Source organism: Carlito syrichta, unplaced genomic scaffold, assembly GCF_000164805.1.
Source record: "Carlito syrichta isolate Samal-C Ts95f unplaced genomic scaffold, Tarsius_syrichta-2.0.1 Scaffold139321, whole genome shotgun sequence".
Lineage (NCBI taxonomy): Eukaryota > Metazoa > Chordata > Mammalia > Primates > Tarsiidae > Carlito > Carlito syrichta.
In genome coordinates this window covers 130,404-150,943 of record NW_007083417.1, presented here as the reverse complement: position 1 = coordinate 150,943, position 20,540 = coordinate 130,404, and the positions used below count along the sequence as shown (strand labels likewise).

Below are 20,540 nucleotides of genomic sequence, written 5' to 3'. Positions count from 1 at the left end.
AGGCGGGTCTCGAACCCGCGGGCTCAGGCAATCCACTCACCTCAGCCTCCCAAAGGCGCGGGATTACAGGCTGAGCCACCGAGCCTGGCTTTAACAAATTTTTTTAAAAAGCGTTGGTGTGTTTAGTAATGTTGAAGGTGCCTTTGGCTTAAGCTAGGCAGAACAAATAAAATATGAAAAGGGGCAGCAGACAGCAGACACAGTTGTTGTTGTCCTGCCTGTTGTGCCCTTTACATATATCTTTCCTTTAATAAACCTACCTTTCTTAATTCATTAAAAAAATATGAAAAGGGACTTAGAACAGAAGGTACTTATAATTATTGGGGATAGTGTTGCCAGATTTAGCAAATAAAAATACCAAAAGCCCCTGTTAATTTTGAATGTCAAGTAAACAGTGAGTAATTTTTAAAATATAAAAGTATGTCTCAAATATTGCCTGGGATGTACTTAATAAAAATATTTATCTGAAATTCATATTTAAATAGGTATCATGTATTTGGCAATCCTATTTAGCAATGAAGAACTTTAGTAATTTATATTGATAAAGAAGTTAACTAGTTCTACTGCAACTAGTTCTACGATGTTTTAATTTTGAATGAATAACTGACTGCTATAATAGTTGTAGGTAGTCTTAAATTATTACTCTGTTGGCAAAGTCTAACCAGCAGTTTGCAGATATTATGTTATAGGTGTGTTGACTTTGTAGTGTAAGGGCTTGATTAACCAAGGTAATAGGAAGGAAAGGAGTTCTCAGAGTATTTCCAATAAGAGTTAAAAAAAAAAAATTAGTTAAAATGAGGTATAAATGGATTTCACATCCACATGAATATGCTTATGGTTAATCACCAGATTGCTGTAATGCAGGTGTGATTAGAAGCTGTCAGATTCTGAAAATTTTGGATATGGTCTGAAGGTATTCCATGTCTTCATTAGTGATATTGCTGCTTACACAGCTGCCCAAGGCAAAACTTGCAACCATATTGTACTTCTCAATTTCCCCCACATGTAGGTAGTCCCCAAGTATTATACTATGGAGTCTGCTTCAAATATGTTTCTTCTCTTCTGTTATTGCCTCTGTTTAATTCAGGCTTTACCTGTGTTCTCCTTGTCACCAACTTCTTTTAGTAAGTCTTCCTACCACCAGAAATTCCATGGTCCTTTTAAAAATGTGGAGCTGATTATTTTATGCATTTGTTTAAAGATTTTTAATAAGGCCTCAGTCATTTTCACTGTAGGTTTAAAAATTACAATCCTCAGGCCAAAGTGTAGTAATTCTCAAGGAGGTAAGAAAGGGAGGGCCATTTCTCCTAAAAGGGTGTGATCAGAATAATCTGGGAGATTTCTAAAATAACGTGTGGTAGTGTGCTATTGTTGCTGATGAGAATGGTTTTAACACTTAGATATGCTGACCTTTTTATGAATTGATTTGCTGTCTTGATTTTTGGTCCTTTATGATGTCTTTTTTCAGCTTCATCTCCTGTTCCAACATTCTCATATCCTAAACAAATATCATACTATTTGTAATTCCTCAAGTTTTCCTGACCATTCTGCTCATCCACCATGTGACTTTGTAGAAGGTATTCTCGCTAAAGGAATGCCATTTGTCTCCATTGTTTGCTTAATGAATTTACTGCTTTCTTTTCAGAATGCTTAAATGATCCCTTACTTCTTCCCTTCCTCTGAAAGTTTTCTATGGTGTATGAGTCAGGAATGATGGCTTATGCTTCAGGAACAATGGTTTAAAACCACAAAGCTTTCTTTTTCACTTATACTGTATGTCTATTATGGTATGATATCAGGCTGATATCAACCTAGTTCCCTACTCTGGGACTAGGTTGACAGAGCACTATCATTAAACACTGGCTCTTAAAAAGCATTGACTGGAATTGTATGTACATTTCATTGGTTAGAGCAAATCATATGTTTATATCTAACTTCAAGAGGTCAGGGCAGTACAGTCCTATTATGTGCCTGAGAGAGGGACCAGAAATAGTTCATGGACAGTGGTATTTACTGCATATGATATCTCCAATCTGATTAATCACTCCCTATATCATACTTCTGTGATACTTTGTAAACTTCTATATCTCACTGAGTTGAACTTATGACAAAACCCTGTAGTAATTCAGAATTTGATGCATTTGGTAATTGTAGATCTCTGAAATTCCTAGCCAGCTAGCTGAGTGTTATGCTAGCCATTTCAGTAACTCACAATAATGAATCTCTTTGCTTTTTAAGTTTACATCAGTGCTTCTCAGCCTTGCTTGTACTTTAGATTCACTGGGGAGCTAAAAATTAAAAAAGATTTCTGAGTCTCACCCTAGGGCAGTTAAATCAGAATCTGAGAGTGGGCCCAGGCAGCAGAATTTTTTAAGCTCTTCATGATTCTGAGCTATAAATAGGGTTAAGAACCACTGAATTACATAGTCATTGCTTATTTGCTTTCTGGAGAGGCTCTTTGAAGATGAGGCCTTGTTTTTATTATATCCCCAAGGCTTATTCTTTTTCTATTATTTTGGCACAAACCCAAGTTATGATCATATATTCATTTTTATATCTGCTTGTGTATTGTCTGTCTCTTACACTACATTTTAAGGACACATCTAATTGGTTCATCATATGCCTAGTGCATGTCATAGTGCCTACCACATAGGTTTCCCAAGACTTTTTTTCTTTTTTCTTGATAGCCCTGCCTACATTCGCCCATTTTTTTTTTTTTTTTTGGATTCTTTCTCCTTTGTATGGTGCTTTCTTTTTCTTATATATTCTTCCTTTGTCATCTTCTCTCATTAGATGAGATGAATAACATTTGAAAATAAAGATTTGAAACAGAAATAGGCAAGGTTATTAGTATTCTATGTTAACACCTCCAGGGCCCAGCTTTTATGGCTGCTTAGTAGCTTTAACAGCTGATCACATTAGTATCCATTTAACCTTCAGCTCCTTTGATCAATGATTCAGCTAATCCCAGCCTTGAACTCTGTGTCTTCTCTTCCACTGGTGCCCATTGCTTGGATGTCAAAAAATCGGCTTTTTATACTATTATTTTTTAAAAATAATATTTTGTTCTGATACAATATGTTAAGGAAAAATAACCTGGTTTCAAGACTATGAGCCAGATGTAATATTTGTACAAATTCAATAAACTAAAGAAACTATATCACAATAGTCAAATCTCATTATGTCCTAAAACTTCACATTTTTGTATGGACAAACACATCTTATTTTTTCAAGTATTGTCTTATAGCTGTGTAGTTATTTTAGGCATGCCAAAGAACTCCAAACTCGTTGATTTATATTCTGAAGTACTGAATATTTTTTTCATAAAGGTGAGAAAGTGTGGATAAGAAAAAGCACTTCTACTTTTAAAGATGACCTTTAAGAAGTCACATCCTGAGAAGAGCATCCATTGAAATTGAAGCAGTATTAACTTATGTTTGACTAGGAATCCATGCATTAATCAGCCCATTTTATCATTTAAAAAGCTTTGAATGGTAATGTGCAGGGTGATGCTGTTTTATGTTTCTGTACCTTTTAGTACGTCATTTTCTCTTCTTGGAATGCATTTCTCTGCCTTTCCCCCTACCCCCCCCCCCCTTTTTTTTTACTTGGAAAAGGCCTACATGTTCTTCAATTCTTAGCATAAGGGAAGATTTTATCAAATAGATTGCTATGACTTCTGTGCTCCCTATACATGCCTCTATTTTTATACTTAATCTGTGCAGCATTATGTTTTTTTTTTTCTTTCCTGCTTGCCTTCTACTTTGTAAACCTTTTAAGGACAAGGGCCTGCCTACTTTTGTATAGCCAGTGCATGGCATATGGACTCTCAGGTCTGTGGTTGTTGAGTGAATAAATAAAAATATACATTCATCATATGTCTCTCAGTGTGAGTGTATGTGTGTGTGTATGTAACATTTTATACATGGATTTGCATAATTAAGAAGATGAGCTAATTAATCAATTATGAGTTATGGATGCTTCCCAAAATAACCAGTTAATTTGTGGCTGGTTTGTTTTACATGTTTTGTAATTTAAATACATAAATAGTACCTTAGTTGAATAGTATTTTTTACAAAAGGGTCATTGGTGACTATAAGAACTCTAAAGCCATTTGTAGGGTCTATTTGACATTCTTAAATCATTATAGTTCCCATTATTTGCTTGGTTCTTGCTAATCAAATTTCTAATAAATAAGTATATTGTTGGTCATAATTTCTTAAAAGACCAGCTATATTTCAACAATTCTGTTACCTTAATATTCTGTTGTAAGACATCCTGGTTCTGCTTGATTCTGGGCCCCTATACCTATTATAAAAGGCAGACTTTTTTCACCAGTATTAAACATTTATAGTTGTCTTCTGGTTTCTTAAGTTTAACTGATCCTCTGTGAATGGTGCTTTTTTTTCCTTCTTTTTTTTTAAACAAAGGTAGTCAAGCATTGTGCTTCCTCCTTTTTTATTGCAATGGAGCAGAGTGATTGTCACCCAGAGTGAGAGCTAGTCACTACCTATTCTGGTGAGACAGATTTCATAGATGTCTAAAGTGATTGGTGCTCATGGCGTATTTCACACATACATTTTTAAGTAGGTGAAAATTGTTTCAAAGTGAATATCAGGGGTGGTCTTAAAGGGAAAGAAATGTCACAGTTGGGCATTGTCCAATGGGCTACTAGCCCCTATGTTACTTTGATGGGTCTCTTTATAATCAGGTAATGGTGTCATCTCCCCTTCTTTCCTGCTATTACATTACCTCGCCCAAGCCTGTTCCTGCTGAAATTTTTTATTCTCAAAATATTGGCTTCAGGGCAGCCACTTAGGTTTGCTATATTGGAGGAACTCAGTAAGCTCAGGGAAAGACACTTTTCAGAGAGGCAGGAAATGTGTTTGTCGAATATTAGAGGACTTGAGAGAGGGTGAGTGAGATAGGGAAAGGGTTATATTAAGTATGGTATAGGAATATAGTATGATTGTCATTTTTTGACATCCTTAAATCATATTTCCCATTATTTGCTTGATTCTTGCTAATCAAATTTCTAATAAATAAGCATATTGTTGGTCATAGTTACTCAAGAGCCTGGCTGTATTTCAACAGGGGTGAAATTATGTCTCCACTATCATGTTGGTAATTATTTATTGATTTATCACAGGTACATAGTGTTAGGTATGATATGATATTGTGAGTTTTTATTAAAGTCAATACTTTCATAAATACTCAGAGATGAAAGATGCAGCCATATGTATGTTAGTTATTTGTAGTATTTAGAACATTATTTATGTAATTGTGTTTTATTTTAAATTTCTATGATGCCTAACATATATGGTCATATTATTATTTATAAATGTGGCATTTGAAAAGCAATGCAACATTATTTTGACATTTCCATTCTTATTTTCTTTCCTTCTTTTTGTCTTTTTTTTTCTTTTTCTTTTAAAGAATTAATGCGCCATCTGGAAACCTCTGAGATCATGCCATAAAAGGAATTTTGGCTTTTTTGGCAACCAGTCATCAGGCTTTGCTGTGATTATGCACCTTATCAGAATAATGAAACATAATTAGAAAGGTGTATTAACTCATATTGCTTCAAAACATTTTTATATTGAGGATTTTTGTGTGGATATTATGGGAATAAAAAAATTACTGCTTCTCTATCCCAAAGTTAAGATGATTAATGGGACAGCAGTTGTTTGATCCTCAAACAGAAATGTAAATCAAAACCTTATATGACTAAATGGTTCTGAACTATTTCTAAACACTATGTTCTATGCCTTTTTAGTGTTAAAATAGGCAAATACAATTAGTTTACATGTTTCTCAGGGGAAATAGTTGCAGTATTACATTGTAGTTAACTTGCTCTGTTCTTCTTTTCTGAATAATATAGTCATTGGAACTGTCAACCAAAGGATCTTTTTTTCAGGAACATTTTTTATTAACTCTAGAAAGTAACAAGTTTTTTAAATTAATTGAAATAAAACAGCTGAAACCATGTATTGAAAGGGTTAAGTCGACATGAAAGAATTCATTTCCACTTTAATGACCTAGCCTTGCTGGGTTAGGACGATGGGGAACATGCTTCTGACTTGTACTCCTATTGCCAATTAACACCTCCTATAACAGGTTGCCTCAGCTAGTCATTGAAGCTCAGGCAGTAGAAATAGTTTACATGCAGCTTGTTTTTCACACTAGTTGTTTAATACTCACAAAATTAAAGTATTAAAAGGTTGTTTCTTACCTTATTGGGTAAGAGATAAACAACACAGTGGTAGTTATTTGTGTATATTTGAATTCACTTATGTTTTTTTTTTTTAAAGGAGTTTTTAATACACTGAAAGTAGTGGTTTCATTACATCTTAAATTTTGTGATAAAATTTGTTGATGGTTGTATTAGATACCATGAAATTAAAACATATTTTCTGTCAACATTTAATAAATTATACGTTTAGGTTTTATTTTGTTTAAAAAATATAATCACCTTCATTTGTTAATAATGCCTATTTTCTTTTTGTTAAAAGGCACATATTGACATACTTTTAAAAATAATTCTAACCTCATCAACAAGGGTATCCACATAATCAACGTTTGTATACCTAACCCTGAATTGTACCCCACATCTTTATAATAAAAAAATAATGATAATTCTAAAACATAAGACCAAATGTATACCTCTAAACAGCCATTATAAAAACAAGTCCTATGCAGTATTTTAATATTTGAACAACTTTTTTTTTTACAAAATTTTGAAATGTTTAATGTCATTTCTAATATAACTTTCTATTTTTAGATATTTTAGAGTATTGCACTTCACTGATGCTATTTATTTTACATTTCTTTTAAGTGACACTTTGGTTCATGTTTAATCAGCAGGTATTTTAATAACATAATACAATTGGCTAAATAATTGATACCAGTTCACACTAAGAGAAAGGTGGAGTAATATAACTAATAGTGTTAACAAATTTGTTAAAAGGCCTGAGTAGGTAACACTTTGAGGTATTAGTTTTTATCCTGTTATAATGGCAAATGCCTTTTTTTTTTTTTTCTTTTTTAGCACTTAGTCAACAAGGGCTGCTCAAGTATAAGTAACAGCTTTTTAGGCTGGATCAAATTTTAACCTTCTAAATGGAAAAAAGGAAATATCTCATTGCATTTAACCACATTTAAGATTTGTGAACCTTAGCCGGGCTCGGTGGCCCAGCCTGTAATCCCCCACCTTTGGGAAGCTGAGGTGAGTGGATTGCCTGAGCCCACGGGTTCAAGACCCGCCTGGGCAGCGAGACCTCATCTCTACAATAAATCAAAAAATCAGCCGGGCGTGGTAGCGCGCGCCTGTAATTCCGGCTACTCGGAAGGCTGAGGCGGAAGGATCGCCGGAGCCCAGCAGGCGAGGCTGCGGTGGCCGGGAGCGGCCACTGCACTCCAGTCTGGGCGACAGAGTGAGACTCCAACTCAAAAAAAAAGATTTGTGGACCTGGATGATTATTTCTCTTTTAAATGCCGCAGATCAAAACTCGTTGTACAGAGATAGGTTTGATGCCTTTGGACATTCATAATAGGTTTTATATCACTGGTTGGTTAGATTTTCATGAATGGATAAAGGTTAGTCATACTGCTTGTATCTATAGTTCAACAGCTCTTTACCTTACAGTTCTGTTTGATAGCTGACTTATACTTTGAGTCAGTTTAAAGGTATGGATTTTCCCCCTTTCAATACACACCTATTTAAAAGAGTTAGACATATTTAAGTGATTTCATAGTTTCTTGTAAGAATTGAGTGTTGAGGATTTATATAGCCAAATAATTACTTCAATTGCTTACTTTTATGAGTATGTACATTTTACTTTTATGTTTTTTTACAGAAATATTTATCTATACATTTTCTAATTTCAAGTGGTAACATTCCTGTAAGTTTTAATAATAGACTGAAATCGCAGAACATTACCTTCAGTTATGCTAATAGTTGTTATTAAAAGATCTTAAAGTTTAACTTAGATCATATTCAATCTCCAAAAAATGACTTTCTGTTCTTGCTTATTATGGTGGTAAAGTTAGCAGAGTTAACTTGAGCAGTTCACATATCATATAAGATGAAAAATTTAGAGCTATGCTATTGATTAAGCACCAGGAGGACATTTTTTCATTACTTTTTATAATAGTAACAGCTTAAATCAATTTTAAAAATTCAAAAAGTATTGGGAACCAGGTTTTCATTTTATTTATATAATTGTACAGTTGTTAACCTCAGTTTACCCAACATTTAGCTTAGTTTCTTCAACATAATAATTTCTCAATTAATGAAAGATTATTGAAATGATTCACATTCTGTAAATTTATATGACTGATCAAGTTATTTTGTCCTCTTATATGATCATTTATGTGCATTTTAGTTGAATATTTAAACATAGCCTAATAGTTAGCTTGTCTAATGTGAGAAAATTGTATCAGTTTCTACTTGTGAAATATTTTGTTTCTCATTAAAGTCATATGATTGGAAATGTAAGACATGACAGCAGAGATAGTTAAAAGAACTTGGAAACTTTCTGATGGGTTCAGCTGTGTCTGTTGTGCTGGGTAGTTCTTCCCCATCTTGGAAATCTCTGCGGCCATTACCACCTCTTTATCCTGACTACTCCTACTCTGTACTTTCCCCTCACTGAATCTCTTGACTTATATTTTTTTGCCCTTTAAGTTTTCAAATATTTGAAATAGAGCAATGCCTCAATATCTTTGCCTAGGGCACAGTTATCTACCACATGTAGTATCTTGAGAACTCTTCATATTCGAGATCTCTGCTTGTGTAATGAATTAGTTCCTATTTTTGTTTTTGTAATTTACATTTACTTAGTTCTTTAAAATACATTAAAATAATACTAAAGTTTAAAATTTATATGCTTGCATATATACAACCATGGTTTAATTATTTGAACAGGTGATGTGGTTGAGAACTATGCTTGCCTTTTTAAAATTTTTCTATCATTTGTATGCTGTGATTTTTTTTTTTAAAGCCCCAAATACTTTGTGTGACTTAAATTTCCTACAATCGATTTTAATAAAAAGGCATGTTTTTGTTTTGTATTAGTATGGATGCTGTGTTACAAGTAAATCCAATAGGGCACTTTGCTATGCATAAACTGCCACTCCCATCTAGGTTTCAGAAAATACAGGGAGATACTGAAGTGTTCCCTGTTTTTAGTGGGCATACTACTTTTGAGTAGAAAAGACATCTTACATTTTCTTTCCATTTACTTTAATAGGAAATGGCTCCAGGTGGCAGAGGATTCTAAAATTATAAACAATGAAAATGAAATCAGCTTCTAGAATAAAAGTAAATTTGGGCATCTGAAAATGGGATGGTATGATGTAGTGGAAAGAGCATTACTAGAAGTCAATAATTGCATTTTAGTACTGGTTGTGATACTTTATTACCTTGTGATCTATGCTAATGTATATTTTGACTACTTCACCAGCTTCGTGAAGCTTTTCTTTAACTAAAATTCTAGGCGCATGGTGAATACTTCAGTATTATTTGTAGCCTTGGATTAACCTCTGCAACACATTTGGGGAAAATGGTATCTTTTTTCAGAGCCTGAAAAAGAAACTCCAGATTTTGTCTGAAAGGATTGTGTGGCCCTTGGGATGATTTAGGAAACTTTAGGTTACAAAGGGAAACAGATTGTTTCACCCAGGATTTTTCTTAAAGCCTTTAATATTCTAACATACAATATAAATTTGGGGGTAGCGTAGATGCACAGTATATTCTAAATTTACATGCCTGGGAGTGAAGTCTTTGGATGTTATTTTCTTGCAACTCATTTCTCAAAAGTGAATGTTTTTATTATTATTATTATTATTTTTTTGAGTTGGAGTCTCACTCTGTCGCCCAGACTGGAGTACAGTGGCACACTCACAGCCACCACAGCCTTGACCTGCTGGGCTTAGGTGATCCTTCCACGTCAGCCTTCCAAGTAGCTGAAACTCTAGACACATGCCACCATGCCGGGTTATTTATTTGTTTATTTGTGATTTATTGTAGAGATGAGATCTCACCAAGTTGCCCAGGCTGGTCTCGCAATCCTCTCGCCCTGGCCTCCCAAAGTGCTGGGATTATAGGCTGAGCCACTGCACCCAGCTGGTACATCCTTTTAACTTAAGGTTCTATTGCTGATTAAGAGGGCTAGATCTATCAGAGATCCCAGAGAAGAAAGAGGACTTTCAACACTATTCCTTAACTGCAGGTTAACTTCCTAGGTTTATTTGCATTATTAAAAGTACTATCATGAACATTCTGGTTCATGCAAACATCTCTGCTTATTTACTCAAATAATTTCTAGGGAGTGAAAAAGTAGGTCAAAAAGTTGGTGCAGTTGTAAGGCTCTTGATATACATTGTTCAGTTGCTTTTCTGGTAGATTATACAATTTCACATACCCACCAACAGTGTTGATAGTGTTTCTTTTATTATACCTTTTCTAAAATTGGGCATTGTAAAGCTTGTTTGGTACAAAAAAAGTCCCCACAATGTCTTAATGTGTTAATTGGCATTTCTTTAATTAAAGAAGGTCAACTAAGGAGGTTGAACATTTTTCATATTTATTTCATCATGTATTTCCTATGTAATTATTCTCTTTATATTTTTTGTCCATATTTCCATTATGGTTTTAGCATTTTTGTATTGATTTTTTTTTGTCATAAATGGGACAACTATTTTTTCAGAATGTTTTGTTTTGCTTTTAATTTTTTCAGTATTCAGAAATTTATGTTGTCAGTTTTATGTCCCTTTATTTGTTCAATTGAGTTTGTATCTAAAATGTATGTTTTCACCCAGATCAGATAGGCACTCACCAATATTTTTAGCATAGTGTTTATTGTGTTTTTATTTTTTTAAATGTAACTCTTTAATCCATCTGGAAGGTGCTGTAACATGACATGGAAAAACAAATTTAGTTTTAAATGCTTTCAATATTAAATAAGAAAAAATGAAAAACTAGAGTACGTTCAATTTTATGTGTTCACTTTGAAAACTGAATGAAGCTAAGCTTTCTGCAGCAATAGAATAGTCTGTCTATTCTCAAGATATTAGATAACCTGAATTTATCAGTACCACTGCAAGAGCTATAACAGGTCCAAAAACAATATCAGATCCAAATATTTTAACAATGAACTCTTCCCAGATTTTAAAAACAAAGAGTTTTTATTCACATACTTATTAGAACATAGAAAATGGAAAGCTTAATAATTGGGAAACTTGTAAAAATTTTTCAGTTTATTTTATAAATTTAGCATAGTGATATCCAAATCTGGGAAATTTAACAAGAAAAGAAAATGTCAACACAATCCCACTTATGAGAAACAAAAATCGTAAATTAAAAAAAAACACAAATAAAACATGAACAATTAATCCAGAAGGTCAAAGGTTAATTTAATACTGGAAAATATTAGTGCAGTATATCACTGAAGAAAGGAAAGGTAAGTGAACCATAGTGGCCACTGTGACTTCTTTTAACACAAGAAATGTTGGTATCTGGCAAATTTTGCTCAGTCTTTTTGTTTTAATTGTTATTTTTAAGCAGATTATATATGAATTTCTATTTTAAGCCCATTATGACAGGGACTTAATCCATTTATACCTTTTAATAACCAATATATTTGATCTTAACCATATATTGTTTGGCATTTTATTTCTTTTTTCTTGGTTTTCTATTGTTGTTTTATTGTCAGTACTGTGTTTAGTTTTTCTTCTCTGGTGTCTTGGTAAGGTGTACATTGCATTTCAGTTTCTATGGTAGTTACTTTTAAGTTGTTCACAAAAAAAAAAAATAATCCATATTTCTAGAATAGTCAAAGTCAAGACTTAGGTCTCCATTTTCTCCTTCCTGTGTAAGAGAATATTGTATACTTTATTTCTCTCCCTTACCTAAAGAGTTCCTTGAATAATCCTGTGAATTTGGACCCTGGTTATTTATATTATTTAGCTCTATCTATATTTTTAACTTTGCTCAGTGGTCTTAACAGATTTTTTTTTTTTTAGTTGGAGTCTCACTCTGTCACCCAGGTTGGAGTACAGTGGCACTCTCATGACCACCGCAGCCTCCACTTGCTGGACCTAGGCAATCCTTCCGCCTCAGCCTTCCAAATAGCTGGAACAACAGGCACGCACTACCACACCTGGCTTATTTTTTGATTTACCGTAGAGATGAGGTCTCACCAAGTTGCCCGGGCTGGTCTCAAACCCCCGGGCTCAGGCAGTCCTCTAGCCTCAGCCAACTGGATCTTTTATTCAAGAAGTATTTCAAGGAGAATATATGGAAACCTATTTTCTGAGTCCTTGTATATTTAGTAATGTATTTGTGAGCTTACTGACATTATTAAAAATTTTTGACTTATAGTTTCTTAAAACTCTGAAACTTTGCTTAATTCTATCATTTAATGTTAAAGAGAAATCCAAAGTCAACCTGTGTTGCATTTTTTTTTCTCTGCAGGCTATTTGTTTTTTCTGCTTGTATAATATTAGATGTTTTATTTTACCTTGTCATTAAGATTTAACTAAGAGTTTTCAAGATATAGTACTTTATTCATTGATTTTTTGCCTGACATGATGACCCAAAAATTGAACTATTTTTTATTCAAGAACATTTTCTTCAGCTTGGTCTTTGCTTATTGTTTCCTTTCTTGTTTTACCTTTAGAAACAACTGCATTTTTTAGCTTAGAGCTCCCTTCTGTGTCCTAGTCTTGTTATAATTCTAAAAGTTTTCATCTCTAACTTTTTACCCTATGTTTTGGCACATACTTTATAGTTTATATTCTACATCAGTGGATTAAATCTGTCATTATGTTCATACCTTTGTTTCTCCCGGTGTGATTTTTAATTCTTAATTATGTTTCATGTTTATCTTTGTCCTCTTTCTGTCTCAAAGATACGAAACCTCTTATATTCTACTGACACCAAGTAGTCTTTTCTAAAATTTGTTCATGATTCCTACTTTTGATGACTTCCTTCTCTCTGAATCATCAGAATGCTGTTCCCCACGAGTGTTTGCCAAAAGGCAAGGGATTTAAATTGTCCACAGCTGTATGTTTTTCTTATCTTGGGGTCTTAATTGGCTCATCTTTGATCTGTAGCTGTATGAGTTCTTATATACCTCTCTGAGCTGTTTCCAGAGTCTTTAAAAAGGGTTTTCGTCTTTTGCCTGGTTGTGTGCTATTCGGAATAGGTGGTTGTGTAGAAGAACAACAGTGCCAGGTAAACTGCTAGTTGAGGTCCTTGATATCTGTCCCAGGGACAGTATGTCGGAACGAGTAGTAATGGAAGTGGGGGCAACAGGAAATATCACTGACTGCTGTCTCAAAACAGCACTCATACAATAAAGAAATAGCCACATGGTTTTGTCTCTGCATGTCTTTCTGTTAGTATGTTGCTGAAGCAGAAAAAAATCTTTGGTCAGTGAGGAGCTAAGATCTAGTTTGCTCCTCTCACAGGGTTACTGGATTCTTTTCTGCTTGTATAATATTAGATGTTTTATTGTAGTATCTTTATTTATTCATTCTTTTAACTAGTGCTTGTTAAGTTCTTAAAAGTGCTAGGCACTTTTCTAGGTTACTAGTAATATATAATTCTGAACAAAACTGTTTCTTCCTTCATTCATATAGCAGAAATAGTTTCTGGATCATTTCAGTAATGCATTTTGGTGATGGTGTGATGTTTTATTTCCCTCTTTTTTCTAATAAATATCATCTGGCAAGTTGAAAAAGGCTGTATTAATAACTGCAGTCAAAATACATTTAACTTCTTTCTCCATATGCAATTTTTAAAGTTGCTCTGGATCCAGGAATAATTTTATGAACATGGTGTTCATTATCCTAACATTTTAAAAAGTTTTAGTTTTAATTGACAAGTAACTATATATTTATAGAGTACATTGTGATGTTTTGATAAATATATACATTGTGGAATGATCAAGTCAGGCTTAACATATCCATCACCTTAAATACTTACCATTTCTTTGCAGTGAGGACATTTAAAGTTCTCTTAGCTATTTAAAAGTATACAGTACATTATTGTTAACTGTAGTTATCATGCTGTGCAGTAGATCATCAGAATTTAGTACTCCTGTTCAATTGAAACATTGTCATTATCCTAATATTACTTTCTCCAGACCCGTCCTCACAACTTACTATTGTCCTCAACTTTTTCTTCATTTTTATTAACTCTCTGTTAAATGAATAAAATTATCATATAAATATAATTAGGTTTTATATGATGACTTCAGCAGTTGATTTGGCCTAATGGTACTTTAGCTTACTTTAGCAGAGTTTTTATTATGAGTCTTATCTATTTTAAAAAATAGTAATAAGGCTGCATTAGGTGGTAATAGATGAAGAATTTGGTCTTTTTTTGACTTTGGTGCCTAGCATTTGTAATTAAAAATAAAGTTTGAGGGACTTGATTTCTTTCTTTCTCACCACTTTGCACAAAAATAAATAAAAACAAAAATTTTGTATGTGATTCTTTTATTCTTTTATTTAGCAAAAACTTATTCTAGAACCTTCTGTACTTAATGCTTCTAATAAATATTATAAGCTTTTAAAACAAAACAAAAACAACAGAATTTAGCATATAAATAGTAGAAGCACAAATACACATAGACCTATAAGTGTGGAAATAAGTATTTCAGTTTAATTTCAGTAAGTGAAAGCATAAAAGGGAGAGAAAGTGGCTTACAGTTTGGGTAGATAACATGTTGGTTATGTAATTTGTAATAGAGTTATTGTCAGGGAAAGAGGACTTGAAGCAAAACAGGACTTGGCAATTATGCCATATCTCATTTTAATTTCCCAGACTGTTCAATATTAAAAAATAAGAAGTTTTCTATGTGTACTAATTAGGGCAGAATCACATTTATTAGATTATAGTCATCTTGAGGGTAAGAACTATATGTAAGTTGCTTTGTGCAGCTAAATGTTATAGTCAGAAGAGGTTTCTGTCTTTTCATGAAATCAATCTTTGCCTGTAGTAAGATTAATAGTAATGTTTGTTTTAAAGGTATTGGTCAGGACTTTGGAAGTATTTTCATGTAAGCTATACCTGTCTCAACTGGTTCTTTCACAACTGGGGCAACTGTGTTAAATTTGATATTGTATTGGGGGAGGGGAAACAACTTCATTAGGTGAAGTGCAGAGTATGTTGTTCACAGCTCTTTCAGCCAGGGATTAGGATAGGAATCTTCTTCTCCTCCCTCCCCTATATTTATGAATCTGCAAAGTGATCCTATAGCCTTAATCCACATGCTGTCTAGCTGAAAATCAAGAAGCTCAGAATTTTCTGTTTGTGTTGATACCTCAGTTAACTGTGCTAGTCCAGTGGTATTTTACGTACACATTATGGCAACAAACGTAGCTAATTGGTGTATTAGAGTTATTCCGCAGCCTATGTAGATTAGCATTGCTGAAAGATTTAAACTTTACATGCATTAGAAACTTGCCTGAGTACTAAGTTTTATGTTTTCTCAGGTTTGATATTTGCAAATGTTTTTTGATTATTTGTGTTATAACCAAATGAGAGGATACTTTACATGTTTTTTCAGAACTTTTTAAGATAATCAAGTTTATATGACGTGTAATTTGAATTTTAAACTAATAAACTCTATGAGTTTATAATAATTGATATATCTGTTTCTAGGGACCACCCACAGATGCTCCTGCAGTGGATACAGCAGAACAAGTCTATATCTCTTCCCTGGCACTGTTAAAAGTAAGTAATGAATGTAGTTACTTGCTTTAGAGAGTTCTGTTGCTTTCACTATACCTTTTATATAGCAATCTTTGTCACCTTAATTCTCTCAGACCTAAGCTATTGTTTTAGGTACATTTATAAAATAGAGTATTTTGTATCCACTGAAGCAAAATTAGTTTTTGCTTTTTTTTTTTTTTTTTTTTTAATAGCGACCAGAGATCTCAAAGAAATGTGCTTTGTGTCCACATATCTTTCTCTTTACAGATGTTAAAACATGGCCGTGCTGGAGTTCCAATGGAAGTTATGGGTCTTATGCTTGGAGAATTTGTTGATGACTATACCGTGAGAGTGATTGATGTGTTTGCTATGCCACAGTCAGGAACAGTGAGTACTTTTATGGTTTCCTGCTGCAAATAAATGTGTGGGTTTTTTTTTTTTTCATATTTCTTTTCCTATGCAGAATAACTTTCATTATATTATGTTTTCTTTCCAATAGGAAAAATTAATCATAAGGTTAATGATAGAAATTTTTAGATTGCCTTGAATTAAATAATTAATCTTTAAAAGTACATCATGAATTATTATAGGTCTACAAACTGAATGATGCTAAATCCCTTTCCTCATTTCTTCAGCTTTAACTAGCATAACATACTTGCTTTTTAAAAAAGTTTGTTTGAACACTTGGTTCTAAAGATTTCAGGACTTTTACTTAGATTTTTAATTCATGTACACTAACTAGTTCTTATGTTTTGTTCCCATTGTTTTGAAATATGTTCTTTTTTATTGTTTTATTATAGTGATGAGTGACTGTTAAGCTAATATTTATCCTATTAAAAACTTCAAGAAAAAAATTATAAACAAACCTTAGTTCTTTTTGCTCAAGCATATTAATTTGTTTTTATGAACCATACTCCATACAGATTTTTAAAGTCATCCATTCTCCCTGTTTAGAATACATTATTTTTCCTAGAGTTATTTGTTATATTTTGCCTATTTGTTTAATGCTTTGGACTTAGGTAGATAGATATGCATTTAAATAGAAAGAAAATGACCCCAAATCAGTAACCATTCTACCTACTTTCCAAAAAACTACACATATCCTTCTCAAACCTGTTTGCCTAGAAAAATATATGTGTATTTTTCCACTGGATTTTTTTTTCTTTGATATGCAACAGTTCTCTTATTGAACCTTGTAAAATACCTGGCTTGAAGAAATTGTCATCAAGCTGTCCCCTCTGTTGTTAGGTGCCTTACTTTAAGTTTACTTTGATAAGGTAGATGCTAGAAAGCAAATTATATTTTAAGTAATGTAGCATAGATAGTATATTTATATAAAATAAGCATTTAAAATAGAATATTTGCTACAGAATATAACATATTTATAAATACTGTAAAACATTTAAAAATGCACAATTTTTTCTCTAAGTAGATAAGTCTGTTGAGGTAAACTAATTTAGATTTACTGGTTTTTGTCCACCTGGATGTCTGTTATATTTATTTCATACATTGGGAAATAGGGAAACACTCTACATATTAAACTAAATATTTAGATTTAAATCTTAGACTATTAATACTTGTATCTATCCTTTCATGTGAGAATATATAAAACAAAATTAACTTATTTCTCTTGCATGTGGTCTTTATATTGATGTCTATTATAATAAATGATTCTTAGTCCTTAATATCATTTCCATGTAAATGCTTGTTTGACAATAAAATAAAAGCTTTTGATCCCCATAATCACTCTATGTAGTAGAATCAGAAAGTTTTTCTTCTGGCCCAAGAGTCAGCAAACTTTCTGTAAAGACATATGTCTCTGTTGCATATTCTTCTTTTTCTTTTTTAAAACAGCCCTTTTAAAATGTAAAAACCATTCTTAGCCTATAGGAAGCAGATTGCATACCCACGTTCTTGAGGATGCACTCTCTATTGGAATTCAATATGGGTACTGTTTGTTTTGATGGGAAGGAAGTGCTTATGTTAACTGGTGTGTTAAGTAGATTAGATTTGGATTCCTGATGTTTAGATTTAGATTCCTGATGTTAGAAGAAAGCATTGTAGGAGCTACAATGACAATAGTCTGTCACCAGAGGGGTGATATGAGCTCTTTTAATTTTTCCATGTTCTAATCTCTTATTTTGGTTGAACTAGCAATATAATGCAACACGAAAGAGACTTGGTTACAAAGATTTGAGGCTATTCTGAATAACTGCAGAACTTTGGATAAAACTAGTCATAGGCCTTATCAGTTATCATAGGATGGCATTAGGAAGTATGCTTGCCTAGATAGGTCTAACCAAAAGTTACAGTTGGTTCCATTATTTGATATTTCTGATAAATATTTACATAGTAATGGCCATGAACTCTTAAAGGTTCGTAAAAATTGTCTTGACTCATTAGCTAGCAGCAGTTTGGTATTTGGCAATTTTAGGTGCTTTATTGGTATAAGGTTTTAACTGAATGACTTGAGTGGGTATCAAAATAAGGGTATCAAAACCTGTAAAATGATTTTTGGCATCCCAAAATAACATACATAGGTGTTTTGGGGGCAGCTTTTTGTTCATATATATTTTAATATCAAGTTGCTTCTTTTCAAAGTTAGAAAAGCTAATCATTGTCTTTCTTTCTAAACCAGGGTGTCAGTGTGGAGGCAGTTGATCCAGTGTTCCAAGCCAAAATGTTGGATATGTTGAAGCAGACAGGAAGGTAAGCATTTTAAATAATCATTTAACAAAACAATGGGAAATATTTTTAGAAACATGCCTCAAAGTTATGGATGTTTATGAATATTCCTAGAATAAAGGGGCATGTAGTTGACATAAAATTATAAGTATCAGTGCTGTGCACTGCTTATCTAGTATCTCTTCCCTTTAGAATCAAATAAATTTGCCAATCAGAGAACTGCCTCATATTAAAATTCTAGACTGTCACATAGTAAGCTTGGGCTGTAGCTTCCCTCTGTTTAGCATATGGAGTTACTGTCTAGTGACTTATAATTGAAAGAGCTTGTATGTTCCATGTATTTGAGAGTTGCAACTGAATGAGATTATGAATATTTAATTATGTTTGTAGGCATAGTTTTAAAGACAGAGAAAGTATAATCTAAATAGTATAAAGTCTTTTTCCTCACACTAAATCTTTCAATAGTTGTCATTCTCTTGCTCAAATTCTTCTACTATGGAAAAAACTTCAAAATTAATGTTAGCAAAAGGCTCAGCAGCTGAGCAGAACAGTGCAAATTGGTTTTTGACTGAGTTCCTAGTTCTACTGCTGGTTTAATTGATATTTAATCCTTTCACAACAGTGGATCCTGGTGTCCATTGTTAAAAATGTATTCTGCCTGGAAAATCCAACTCTCAGAGCTAAGGAGTTAAAGAGTAGGTATTTACTTGAATGCTGAAAGGGTAAAAACTGGCTCTGAGAAAGTGTGGTAACAAGGTGAAAAACTGAAAGCCTTATCTACCACTGCTAATGTGCATCTCTTAATGATAGCACTCCTTTGTCACACATACTCATTTCCATGTTTTCTGGATACTATGGTATACCATTTCAGTGTTTCTAATGGTGCTTTTTCACACCTGTGTGTTTTTCGTCTCTTCTTAATTTATACCCTGTTAGTGTGTTGTATCTTTTCATATCATAAATGTATTACTTGTTTTGCTCTGAGCGTCTGAATGCCCTCTTTGTTTCAGGCCTGAGATGGTTGTTGGTTGGTATCACAGTCACCCTGGCTTTGGTTGTTGGCTTTCTGGTGTGGATATCAACACTCAGCAGAGCTTTGAAGCTTTGTCGGAGAGAGCTGTGGCAGTGGTTGTGGATCCCATTCAGAGTGTAAAAGGAAAGGTAGAGTAGATTCTATCTTTATTATCATCTACTGCCACATTCTGTTTACAAAAATGTTAAATAAAAAATCCGTTTTGTTTAAAGCAGGATTCGTAATTAGAAGACCACTGTCTGTTTACTTAACAAAACAAAACTGTACAAGTCAATAAATGTGAGTTGGTTTTATTAATAATTTAACTATTTAGAGATTTATTTCTACTTCAGTCACCTATTGTCTATTCATCATGAATGTTTATCTTTAATTTTTTTTAATTTCATAAAATTAGAAATGTTAAATCATACTAAAAGCCTGCTATTATAAACATTCATATTTTAATAAACATTGCTCTACCTTTGATTTCAAATGGTGAATTTGAAATAGAAACATTTTAAAAATCATTATAAAGGGCTGTGTTTTGTAAACATTTTGCAGGACATATTCAGGAGGTGTGTTTTCCAAATATTTTAGACAATGAAAACTTGCCCCAAAGGCTTGATATCAACCATTTTCGTTTTTGGAGTGAGGACGCAGATGAACGATTAAATATGCTAAATGATTCTGAAAAGAGATTAACTTGCAAAGCACATTGGATTATAGTTGTTCTTTGTTGAAATCTCTTTTGTTCTTGTTTAGTTCTCTCTCTCCTTTTTTTTGTTCGTTCGTTCTTTCTTTTTTTTATTTCTTTCTTTCTAGCCCCATATGCCATTTTCCTATTTCCTGCCTCATGACAGCAGGGAGCAGCTCTATTATCACCTTCACAGAGCTGTCTGCAAATGTGAGAGGCAATTCGATTTTGCTCAACCACAGGGAGAGTGGATTAGAAAAACTACAGAACATACAGAAATTGGCTAGGTGGTTACTGCTTTAAAATACTGCTGAGGTGTCTTGTTTGAGCATGTACTTTCATTGTAGTGCAGAATAATTGTTAAAATAGAATCACAATACATTTGTGGAATCCTTTTTATGCAGGTTTTACAAATAATTTTTAGA

General features: G+C 33.1%; 1 protein-coding gene across 2 annotated transcripts in view; it reads left to right on the top strand.

Moving 5' to 3' along the window:
• PSMD14 (proteasome 26S subunit, non-ATPase 14) overlaps nt 1-20,540 on the top strand; it is a 102,143-nt gene that overhangs the window by 40,064 nt on the left and 41,539 nt on the right. For both annotated transcript variants that reach the window (XM_008049920.1, XM_021708500.1), the window contains 4 exons: nt 15,674-15,745; nt 15,992-16,111; nt 18,363-18,433; nt 19,420-19,570. In XM_008049920.1, coding sequence (XP_008048111.1) covers nt 15,674-15,745; nt 15,992-16,111; nt 18,363-18,433; nt 19,420-19,570 — 414 coding nt within the window. The remainder of the gene's footprint in view (nt 1-15,673; nt 15,746-15,991; nt 16,112-18,362; nt 18,434-19,419; nt 19,571-20,540) is intronic.